The sequence below is a fragment of the Rutidosis leptorrhynchoides genome, chromosome 7 (assembly GCF_046630445.1).
Source record: "Rutidosis leptorrhynchoides isolate AG116_Rl617_1_P2 chromosome 7, CSIRO_AGI_Rlap_v1, whole genome shotgun sequence".
Lineage (NCBI taxonomy): Eukaryota > Viridiplantae > Streptophyta > Magnoliopsida > Asterales > Asteraceae > Rutidosis > Rutidosis leptorrhynchoides.
In genome coordinates, this window is record NC_092339.1 from 82598558 (window position 1) to 82611478 (window position 12921).

A 12921-nucleotide genomic window follows, 5' to 3' on the forward strand; every position below is an offset into this window, starting at 1 on the left:
TTCTTGTGGACTAGAACGCTATAAAAGCGTAACAACTATCTATGAAGATAATACAGCTTACATAATACAAATGAAAGAAGAGTATCAAAAATGACAGAACAAAACATAAATGCTGACGAGGCGCTAAAGCTATAAACGGTCTTAACGGTCATAAGTTTGATGGAAAAGAATGGTATATTGGTAAGGCTCAGAAAAAGACTGAAAGGGAATAGGAACTGAAACAACGGTTTGAACAAACCATGAAGGAGACTGTAGACAAATCACGAGGGCCAAACTTGTACATAAAAGATTTAGATGATACAGTTTCAGATGAAAACCTCAGATTTTTCTCATATACTCAAGATATCGTAAAAGACAACCAGATTAAAATGAGATACGTTCAATCAACAACTCTGCTGATCTTTATACCAAAGCACTGCTAACTGCTATTTTCAGAACACACGTTCATAATATTGGCATGAGGCATGTTCAGAAGATGTAACAACTCAGGCGTTGCCTACTTGAGGGGGAGTCAACTTTATGCTGCACTCTTTTTCCCTTAGCTAAAGTTTTATCCCAATGAGTTTTCTTTAGCAAGGTTTTTAACGAGGCAGTACTAGTTATTCTCTAATAAAATTGTCATCCAACGGGGAGTGTTATAAAATATCTAGATTGTGTTATAAAATATCTAGATTGGATGTTAATTTTATTATTATTATATTTCTTGCATAGTAATATTTTATACTATAAATAGACATGTATGGTAACCATTTAAGGTGTACCATTTCTCTTGAAATATTAATATCAATATTTTTTCTCTCCTTCTTCTCTCTTTTTCTCTCTTTGTTCTTATAACCATTAAAGATAGTTATAAGCCTACTGAATTATAACAAAAAGAAAGTAGTATGTGATCATCACTCTCAAATCCCAAATTAAAATTGATATATCACCTCTCATTCTTATATATTTGGGAGTCTTTCAAATCCTACTTACGTCCTTCAAATCAAGGGACTTATAACACAATTACTATTACTTCAAATCTAGTGGCAAATTTGGATTCAGATACTCGTTTCCCCCTCTCTTTTCTTCTCTTTCAAGTCTAAATTCCGATCGCTGTTAACCGCCGACAATATTTACCTGTTGAAATTCCAATTCCGATTCCGAGCATATAAGTAATAAAGGATTACTGAATCTAGCCTATGAGTGCTAGAATTAGCGTGAGCCGTTCCATTTCTAGTTCTCCTGTAAAAGCTATGGCGGAGGAAATTAATTCATCGGCACCGGCAACCGCAACTGTAACGGCAACTTTGACGGCGACAGCTTCCAGTTTAAGCTCAACTCCATCAACGAAGAAATTGCTATGGCCGTCTGTTCTTCGTTGGATTCCTACTTCAGCTGATCACATTATATCCGCTGAAAAACGCCTTTTATCTCTTGTAAAGTAATCACCTGCCTCTATTTTATTTAACAATTTGAGTTCTGTTAGTTATTATGTACTTAACTGCTACAATATCTATCATCTATAATTATAATTATAATTATAATTATAATTATAATTATAATTATAATTATAATTATAATTATAATTATAATTATAATTGTAAATTAATAATTAATTGTTATATGTTGTATGTATGTGAATCATTTAGGTTTCAATTTGAGTCAGATGAGATCTATTGTCTGCAGCTTTTGGTCTAACATCAATCAATTAGTCTCTAATTAACTAATTATTCAGTATTTTATAATTTGAAATGTGATATGCATTAGGTAACAACTCATGACTAGTTTAACTGTGGAAGTGATTGTGCATATTAATTGTATAATGTGCAATTTGAATCAAAGACAAGCGGCATCTGTGCACCTGTTTATGATTATTGTTGTTTTAGATCATTATAATTATTATCGGATTAAATAACAGGACGCCGTATACTCAAGAGCTAGTTAATATTGGATCTGGTCCACCAGGGTCTAAAGTCAGTTGGTTTCGTTCTGCCAGTAATGAACCAAGGTTTATCAATACTATTACGTTCGATAGCAAAGAGGGATCTCCTACGCTTGTAATGGTGCATGGATATGCATCTTCTCAAGGTTTCTTCTTCAGAAATTTTGATGCTCTTGCTGAACACTTTAAGGTGATTGCAATCGATCAGCTTGGGTGAGTTCACTACACATTTTTTGGTTTCCATTTTTAGATATTTTGTAACATGCCTCGTATAATTTCCCTACAAATGATGCCTGAGATTTATGTACGTTTCATTTGTTTAAGGTGAACGGAAATGTCATTGTATATTTATACGATATAATACAAGAACTTGAGAGCCATGCTTGTATCACATGAGCTTTCATGTACCTTAGATCAATTTCGATGAAGACATTTACAATAAGTCGTCTCTTGAGTCATGATTTAGTGCTAGTAAAAAGATGACAACACTTATTTTTCTTGTATATAATTTTAGGTCATCGTTATCTTTTACTATCCTAATCTTGAATTTTAAAATTTTAGCTTATTTCTTCCGATTGTTTTCTTTTTTGACAGCTGGGGTGGATCTAGCAGGCCCGACTTCACTTGCACAAGTACTGAAGGTTGTTATTTTGGCTTGTACTTGCACGCTAGTTACCTTTTACTTCTTTCCAGCTTTTAAGTACCTTTTTTGGTGAAGTTCAATTTTTTTTTTTATGTACAAAACACATAAATTTCCGAGTTGCCCAATGAAGCACACCACTCGGGTTCGATTCCTGGCTATGTCAAATCGTTCAGAAAGGGAGTGTGACCAGAGGGTGCGCATAATACACAATTCACCCGGTACCAGGTATGGCGCTCGGGGGGCTTGATTACCCGAGGTTTACCCTCTATCGGGAAACCAATGTGCTCGTTCATAGGGGGTCGCTAATCCAAAAAATACACATAAATTGCACCAGGAATACAAAAATTTTCAAATCAAATGGTATATTTCAACAGTTTGATTCCGTACTGCAGAAACTGAGGCTTGGTTTGTTGATTCCTTGGAGGAATGGCGCAAAGCTAAAAACCTTAGCAACTTTGTTTTACTTGGGCACTCATTTGGAGGGTACATTGCAGCTAAATACGCTCTGAAAGTTAGCTTCCTGCCGATAAATTACTTAATAATAATTAACAAAACTAACGTACTTTTGCTAAGAGAAATATTGTGAAACTATCCATTTTTCCATTAATGATTTCTTGAAAATACTGAAGCATCCGGAGCACGTACAACATCTGATTTTGGTAGGACCTGCTGGGGTTTCATCAGAAAATGAAAATAAATCAGAGCGATTTGCAAAATTTCAAGCAACATGGAAAGGTGCCATTTTAAATCATTTATGGGAGTCTAATTTTACTCCTATGAAGGTTGTCAGGTAATGAAATATTCATCTTATGCCACTAAGTCATCAGTTGTGTGGTTGCATGCACGTAAAGTTTAAAATAAATATACCAATTGTTACTATGTTTTTTGCATGTGTATAAATCAACAATGGATTGAACTGTCATATAGGATTCAATGCTTCATAAAAATAATTTTTCATACATGGTTCTTCCTATTTGACCCGAAACTGATTTCAATCATGGCATAACAAACATCAATTTATGCTCTATCTAATTCAATAAACAATATCTAGTCAATTTAAATGTGTTGTATTTTGGCTGTTATAATGCAGAGGTTTAGGTCCCTATGGTCCAAATATTGTCCACAAGTATACAAGTGCAAGATTTAGCCGATATTCAGCTGGTGATGCGTTGTCTGAGGAAGAGTCCAGGCTACTCACAGGTGATTAACGTGACCATATTTGACTTATCAAATGGGTAATTTTGACCATTACTTATGGATGGGTCGATCTGGTGCTGTGTTTTATCTCATATGGATATCTTTTCTTTTTGCTAAACACAAATGGGTCAAACAAGTTGGAAGTTGCCTAGAGTCTGATTTTCTAATCATTGTTATCACATTTTCGTACATAAAAAAGATAAAAATGGACAAAAAGAGTGTCAGCTGCTCAGCCCTATCTAACCCAGCCCTGCGTGTTCCAACCTTTGCCTAAAAGTGACGTCTTTGAACTGTTACCCTTTCACCACTCATCTTGCTACCTTTGTGGCTTTGTAATATATCAATATTTCGGAAGGAACATTTTTTATATTGGACGTTCTTATTGAAGATTACGCGTACCACACTTCGGTGGCGAAGGCAAGTGGAGAACTATGTTTGAAGCATATTTTTTCATTTGGGGCATTTGCTCGGAGTCCTCTATCACAAAGGTGTGTTTTTTCATAGATCATTAAAATTCTTTTCACGTTCTAAATCTGGTTTATTATATGAATGTGAATAGTTTTTGTGAGTTGCTGGTTTAGTACAAATAGTAGCATGCCCCTTTTATTTCACATATGTTTTACATTACTAAATTTGATTAGTTCAACTACCAATAGATAGATATAGAGTTTGAATAAAAGTTAGAAAAAGAACATATGTATTGGCCTAGAAGGTCAAGCTACGGAAGATACCATCAGTAGAATTGAAGATGGTGTGCTTTATGTTATTAGAGATGGCAATGTCGTCTCATTTACCTATAATTGGGTTGATTTGGGTTATTTCATTTCTAACTTGTAATTCATCCGTGGTGTATTCAAATGCAGAAAACCTCTTTAATAAATAAAAATTGAGATTATTTTAACAGTATAGTTTATGTATTTATATATAACACATTATTTGTATTTGCACTCGGATAGAGGTAAGAGGTATGACTATCTGCATCCCAACTTTCTATAACCCGCCAATGGCGGGATTGGGTGTTGTTGCACATTATATATAACTTTTTTTCCCTTAAAATGTGCATAAAATTAAAATAGGTGTTGTGAACTTGTGGGTTGTCCCAACCTGACCGATATATTCTTATCCGTACTTACACATCTTGGGCGTGTTTGGCAACATTGTATGGAGATGGAGATTATTTTAGATGCTAATTTCGAGAATTTCTATCTCAAGGGACTATTTTTTCAAGAATCTCCGTTTTTTATGTATTTCAAACATGGATTGTAGATGGAGTTTCTTAAAATTTAGAATCTCAATCTTTAAGAATCCCTCAAAAAATGATGTTGCCAAACACACCCTTTGACTTTAACTCGTTTTCGATCCATTACCCGAGTCGCCCATTTTGCCACCTCTAGATTATGCAGTCTCTACTGTTGCTGATATATGTGGCACAAATGGCAACTACATCACTCCTCTTTTCTCTTCCTAGTGCAGATCTTGTGAGTGGAAAGTGCCAGCAACCTTTATATATGGTTTCCATGATTGGATGGATTACTTAGAGGCAGATGCAGCACGAAAAAATATGAAAGTCCCTTGCGAAATCATAAGGATACCACAGGTCTGTTTCTCGAAACCATCCTTTTGTACATACACAAATGACTGATATAGATACATTCAAGGATACTATACTGTATAATATGGATGAATGATATGAAATGATTTTGAAATATGATATGATTATGATGATAGTCTATAGGCTTATCTAAAATCATGATTTGCAGGCGGGTCATTTTGTGTTTCTAGAAAATGCTAAAGGATTCCATTCGGCGGTATTGCATGCTTGCCGTAGATTTCTTTCACCACATCCGACTAACTATCCTCTAGGGGAAGGCATCACAACGGTATAACATTAATTTATGTCAAATTGTCCTTTACACTATTTATATTTTATATTTATATTAGTATATAAATAATAATAATAATAATAAAACACCCTTGTTTTGCAAATGGGTAGATTGTATCTTAGCAATGATTAGATGCCTATTGGCACACACATATGTATTTATATGCTAATGTTTCAAGGGTTGATATACTGCAATTAAATTCGATTTAAGTTCATTAGTAAATATTGCTTGATCTTGTTGCTATCGAACCAGAAAGAAAAGATGAAAGATGGGATTATATATTTGGAGGGTCACCTTTTTGTTTTTTTGCCACCCATATCCCCAAATCTACATGTCACATGTATAGCGAATCCGTCTGAAAACTCATTAGAAAAAAATAAAAAACAGAAATCTTCATGTATGTTCCATAATTTTTTAGTTTTTTCCCTCAAAACACACGAGTATATACGTTCTTTTATATTATATACGTTCTTTTATATTTTTCTGACCACATTTCAGTCAAATTTGATATATGTGAAACAACGTGTGAATTTGAATGACCTACCTAAAAAATGGATGCCTACAAAACCAATACATAATATATGTGGATGGCTTATAATCCCCATTTAAGCATCAATAAGGATTAAGCGGGAATTTTGCTCGCATTCGGTTCCCAGTTCTTGTTCACCCAAGATGATCGTGCAATAATGTTATTACATTCTGAATTAAAATAGTTGCCAAATAAAAATCAAAAGCTACATCTAATTAGATGAATACAGTGGAGTCGATCAACAAGCTGCTGCAACCATCATTTAAATATTTTCTAACGATTCAAATAAATTTAGATATTAACTCATCAACTAACTACGTTTTTATTTCTTGGATTTTACTAATGTCGGTCCTTAGGGCTGTTTGTTAACACCCTTAAATGTGTTCTATTATCGCGTGCTATGTTTCCCCTCTCTATTCCCAAGTAAAAGGCCCTGCTGTGCAGCTGCCGGAGATTTGAGCCTTTTGTGGTAGTGATTGATACAATTCATACATTAAAATTGTTAAAAAACAGTCCTAATAAGCACATGCTAAAAAACCCTTGTGAAACAAAATCAAACGTTGGTATTGTAATATTGGCAATCCCCTAATTTATGCTAAAAAAACACTTGTGAAACAAAATAAAACGTTGGTATTATAAGGCCATCACAACGGTGAAACTTGGTGGCCGCCCTCTTGCCCTCCGCTACGCCGATAGTAGCAATCAGTGCTCAGTCCGCCCTCGATCATCCGCCTGTTTCTCATCTTATTCAACATATTTGAGGGCACGAATTTAGACTTTAGCTTTATAGATTTTTTTCTTTTATTATTAATATTTCTTTTATTTTCAAAACTCCATTTTTAGGATACGGAGGAGTAGATAACTTTATTTCAATTTTTTTTTTGTTTTATAGAAATACAACAACAACAACAACAATACCCAATCCCACCAATGTGGGGTATGGGGGAGGTTGATCGTAGACAATCCTTCCTCTATCCTAGAATAAAGAGCGATCATTTCTCCACCCCGAGTGTAACACTCCCAAGAGTAGAGAAATTCCTTTCTCTCTATATTCGTCAGATAGAGAGATTGCTTCCAGGGACCTCCGGCCAGAAAGTAAAAAAAAAAAAAAAAAAAAAAAAAAAAAAAAAAACGATACAAACGAGACGCCATGAAAATGGTGAGATCAAATCTTCATGGGTTTTACATCATGCCTGGGGTTTAATTTAGGCTCTAAGTGGCGGTAAAGTCGCCAATAAATCGATGCTTGCCGTTGACTCACTTAGTAGAGCCATAAAATATAAATATATATATATATATATATATATATATATATATATATATATATATATATATATATATATATATATATATGGGAACGTACCTTAGACTGCCGTGCGAAGCTCAAGGGATGACGGGAAATGCTACACTACATACCAACATACCTGCATACGCATACATACATACGAGAACATACGAGCATACAACCATAGACATGACGGCCAACAAAAAAGCACGCATACCAACAAACATAAACATGCATACCCAAAAACATACCTACATCACATGCTAGCAACCATAACCCAAACCCTAAACATAAACATGCAAACAAACCAACACAAGCAAACATACATACCCTACAACCAAACAAACTCATACGAACCAGCACATACATACATACACAAAACCAAGAAGAGGTCCAGGTAAACACACAAACACACAGACCCACAAACGCAAAACAAACAACAACCTACTCGTCTATTCTAATTCTAGTCCTCCACGTAAGCCTATCAGAAGTCATGTCCTCGGTCAATAAAAGTTCCTTCAAGTCGAGCTTAATTCTATCATCCCACCTACGAGTAGGTCTACCCCTTCTCCTTACTCCGTCAACCGTCAGTGCCTCGATTCTCCTAACAGGTGCAGTAGGGGGTCGCCTCTTCACATGTCCAAACCATCGAAGTCGTTCTTCTCTTAGCTTGTCGATGATGCTTCTGACTTTCAGGTTCTCCCTAAAAACGCTATTTGGGATCATATCTAGCATTGTTTTACCGCATATCCACCTCAGCATCCTCATCTCTGCCACCTCCATCCTTCTCTCTTGTGCCTTCGTCATTGGCCAACATTCTGATCCATATAGCATAGCAGGTCTAATTGCCACCTTGTAAAATTTCCCTTTCAGCTTTAGAGGGATCTTCTTGTCGCATAAGACCCCAGTCGCTGCCCTCCATTTCATCCACCCTACTTTAATACGGTGTGTCACGTCTTCATCGATCGCTCCCCGATTTGTAAGACTGTATTTACGGAGTACTCGTCCCGTCCCAATTTTATATTTATTGTATTGTTTCTACTGCTTTTTGGTGAATTTGGAGATTCAGGTTCGAGACTGTTTTTGGTGCTAACTCGATCAAGAGATGTGCGATCTATGATACTATCAGATTATCCGCATTCTCTTGTTTAAAGTCCCATAGCAAAATCACTACGAGTTGGAATGATTGGCTTATGTACCCTTTGTAATTTTTTGTTTTTTTCACTTGTAATTCTTTTCTCCTAGGTCCTTGCCAGGCGTTTTTTCGTATAGATTTGCCGTTCCAAAGAAACCTTTTTCCAAGGATTATTGTTTATTCTAATTTAACGACAACATATAACGTTGTTAAAATTAACATATAAACATTTATGTACAATGAATTTAACCACCTTAACGAGTAACGACAACATATAAGTTTTCGTTAAAAACATCTATAGCATGAAAAAAGTGTGCTTTTAACTAAGAACACATATATTACCAAAAAATATTTATATTTACTTTTTTGGATTTTGACAATTCAAGTGCTTCATATTTCAGACACCGTAAATGATGGTTCGGGAAATGCATTACCCCACAGTCCCACACACACTCACCACATACAACAAGATACATTCGATAGTTTTGTATATCAGTATCATGGTAGCTATATTATTAATTAATTTCACTAAATAAATTTTAAATTAAAGGGTATTTACACTAATTGGTATTTTGCAATAACCATGAATAATTAGTTGGTAAAAAAACAAGCTACTATCATTACAAACAATGACTGATTCTATTTTTATCATCAATCAACCTCTAAAGGTTAAGTTACGTTTGCTACTATCTTTAGATTAAATCACTTTTAGATGTACCATAACAACAATCAAACATTCTTCTTATCTTACAAGTCTTCGTAATTAAACAAGTTAACCCTCATGAGATTTAAACACAAAATTGTTTTATAAAAAATCCTAAATCGACACAGTACAAATCGTAAAACATAACATATTATAACAAAAAAAACTCAATCACACGAATGTCAAGTTTTGCTTTTTCATCAAACAAACTTTAACAATGTAAGGATGGGGACAAATAGACAAGTTCCTTAATCAAGGGTGCTAATTAAGCTTAAAGAATTGTGAAAAAGCTAAAAGCAAAGATATAATCATACAACCCATTCATACAAGAACAACAACAACAACAACAACAAAAAAACTCGATACGAGTGGTGTATGGGGAGGTGAGATGTAGACAATCCTTCCCCTATCCGAGAATAAAAACAAGTCATTTCTCCACCCAGAGTGAAACACTCACAAAAGTAGAGAAAACAGATTATTTATAAAATTGGTCCCTACTCCTTTTTCTTTTACTATATACCAGCCAACAGATTATTTATGTCTCTTGGAGTCCTGGTACCAAATTATTGCCCCACCCCACTACCCTAAATTATGCCCCAACAGTTGCTTAAACCCCCAGCACTTCAAAGTTTAAAACTTTTGCAATATATGGTTACTTTGCAATTTGCAATGATCAAATGCACATTATCAGTTGCATAAACAATAAAGGTATGCATTATGCAACTAATCATTTAATCCATACTTTAAGCAAGAAACATCAAAAAAGATAATAATTATTGAGATCATATCACAATCACAAGATTAGCTTAAAAAGGAATTGATCATACATTCACCACACATTCTAACAACCAACACACATAAAAAATAAAAACGATATAATAAAATAATTTCATTTTACAAGACTATGAATTCGTAGTACCTGATAAGCTTTTAGAGGTTAGTGATAAACAAAACCACATACACTTATCTTTAACTGCTTCATTCTCATTAATATACTCTTTGAAATTATACTGTTCTTGCTTAAAATCAGGAGCTACTTTACCTTCACCTTCACTGTAACATTGACTACATAGACTAAATCTTGATTTTATCTCCTTAAAACGAGACCCGATTATCGGGTATTTACAAACCGAACACGTATGTTTTCCATGTCGATTTCTGTCACTCATGTCAAGCTTCGATAAAGTAGACATTACGCCGAAACCTCAATCTTGACCATCAAACATAAAAGTATTTCTTTGTTTTTGTTTTTTTTATTAAAAAAAAAATGATATTAGTGAATAATCCGTTTCATCATGAATCTCCAAATTTTCGATAACTGAATGAGAATGAAAGTAGATTGAATTTAACAACTTTATGTAACGTAAAGCATCCACCTTTTTGATCTTTCCTCCATTTCCTTCTTCATTAACGGGACGCCATAAAAGTGATTCAAATGCTATACCCTTTTTCGTTTATTGGGTGTACCACAATAAATTGGTGCTAAAACTGCAAAAAACAAACCCAAATCCACCCTCCCGGATTCTGATTCATCAAGAACCGAAAGAATTTTGAGATTAATCGCCTTAAACACCCCTACAAACGTCTCAGCTTTCAAGAAACCACGTAATCTTCGTAAAACGCATTCCAAAGCAGCCTTAGGAATAGATTTTTCAGGGAGATCATAACCAGAATAACTAACAGGGGTATCAGTTTCATTCATTTCCTTCATAAGAAGCTCAACATCACATCTAAACAACCGAGTTACCCTTTGAAAAGACCGAATATCAAGAGCTGTAGCTAATTCTTCTCTTGAAGTTGTTTTTTCACTAAAAGTTTTGAACTTTGATGGTTCGATCACAATAAATGAATCGTCCCCATTTCCATTAATGTCAAATTTCTTCTTCTGAAGTTGCTTTAAGTGAGATAAAGCATCATGTAATTCAACCCTGCTAGTCATCTTTAAAGCTTCCTTTAAAGACTTTTTAGCTTCATCAGTTTTCCCAGCCCCTAACAACGACACCGCCTTATTCAACTGGGCCCGCCAATGATTAGGCAATAAACCCAAAACATGAATGTAAACCTCAGAAGCCCGTTGATACCGACCCATATCCATATATAACCCACCAAGATTACACAAAGCATCAACGTGACCCGGTTTCAAATCAATCGCCTTTTGAAACTCCTTAACCGCATTAGCATCACTACCCATTGCGTGTAAAGCCGATGCAAGGTCACAATGTGCATCCGCATAATCACTTTTCAAATAAATCGCTTCCTCTAACGCCTTCACAGCAGCCTTATGCTCACCCACACCAAATAAAGCACTGCCCAAAAGCTTCAAAGCCCTAAAATGAGTCGGACACAAAATCGCAGCCTCTCGATAATGTTCACAAGCACTAACAACCAATCCTTTACCTTCAAGCGAAATCCCAAAATTCACATGAATTTGAGGAAGTAAATAACTCCATTGATTACAACCTACTTCAGCTTCATCTAAAGCTAAAATAAACTCATCTTTAGCTTCATTATATCTCCCAACAACATAATAACAATTCCCAGTTCGAAAATGCGGTCTAACATCAGTCGGCTGCAATTCACAAGCTCTTTTAAAACAAACTAATGCTTCTTTATACAACTGTTGATCATACAAAACACGACCAATTTCCATGTGTCCATCAAACGCTTCTTCTCTCGATCTCGCACCATCTGCCCTACTTCTCAAAACGCCCAAATCCTTAACAAAAACGGCGTAATCATGTTTCGTATCATCCCACACAATCTGTTTATTCATCTCCATTGATGGACCTAGCTCCCTAGACCACCCAGGATCCGAAAACACATCTAAACTGTCCCCTTTAATTTTCAAATCCTTCATTTGCTTCATATTCAACCTCTTAATCAAAGCCTCTAAATCATCCACAAGCTGCCACGTGTCATCAAACACAATACCGTCATTCGTTGACCCCGTACAGAGCTGCCTCTGCGGCTCCGGCGACGACTTCACATCATTAACCGAAGCCTCATCTTATTATTATAATTACTATTATTATCAACAATAACAGCATTATCATTACTATTATCATTGTCATTGTCATCATCATTATTATTATTATTATTATTATTATTATTATTATTATTATTATTATTATTATTATTATTATTATTATTAATTGTTATTGTTATTGTTAATATCGGATTTAAGGTCAAGACCTAGGGCTTCAAAATCACGATCAACATCACTGGCACCTTCGTCGTAAGTCCGTAACATGCCTTCAAAACTAAGACCTTTATCGGAATCGATGAATTCTTCGTAAGTATGGAAAACTTCGTAAGACCTTTGTCGTTTTTGCTTCTTTGATAAATAAAACGACCAAATTTCGGATGACATTTAGTATATAAGCTCGTCCAGGCACACGTAATATATTGAATCTACCTTGAAGGACACCAAATGTTCGCTCGACATCTTTTCATGCACTTTCTTGATAAAGTGTATGTAGTGACCCGAACTTTTCCATGTTTATATATATTAATTGAGATTGATATTTACATGATTAAATGTTTCCAACATGTTAAGCAATCAAACTTGTTAAGACTTGATTAATTGAAATATGTTTCATATAGACAATTGACCACCCAAGTTGAC

At 34.9% G+C, this 12921-nt stretch overlaps 1 protein-coding gene and 1 pseudogene across 1 annotated transcript; one reads left to right on the forward strand and one right to left on the reverse strand.

Annotated features, from left to right (window-relative positions):
- The first annotated feature begins 1024 nt into the window (after positions 1-1024).
- LOC139857905 (probable 1-acylglycerol-3-phosphate O-acyltransferase) lies at positions 1025-5712 on the forward strand. The gene is made up of 9 exons (XM_071846756.1): positions 1025-1420; positions 1898-2134; positions 2516-2562; positions 2957-3075; positions 3194-3354; positions 3655-3764; positions 4150-4249; positions 5235-5358; positions 5522-5712. Exons 1-9 carry the CDS (start codon positions 1179-1181, stop codon positions 5645-5647), a joined length of 1266 nt encoding a protein of 421 aa, XP_071702857.1. The 5' UTR covers positions 1025-1178; the 3' UTR covers positions 5648-5712.
- A 4486-nt stretch (positions 5713-10198) lies between these two features.
- LOC139859391 (uncharacterized TPR repeat-containing protein At1g05150-like) lies at positions 10199-12666 on the reverse strand (annotated as a pseudogene).
- Positions 12667-12921: the final 255 nt, after the last annotated feature.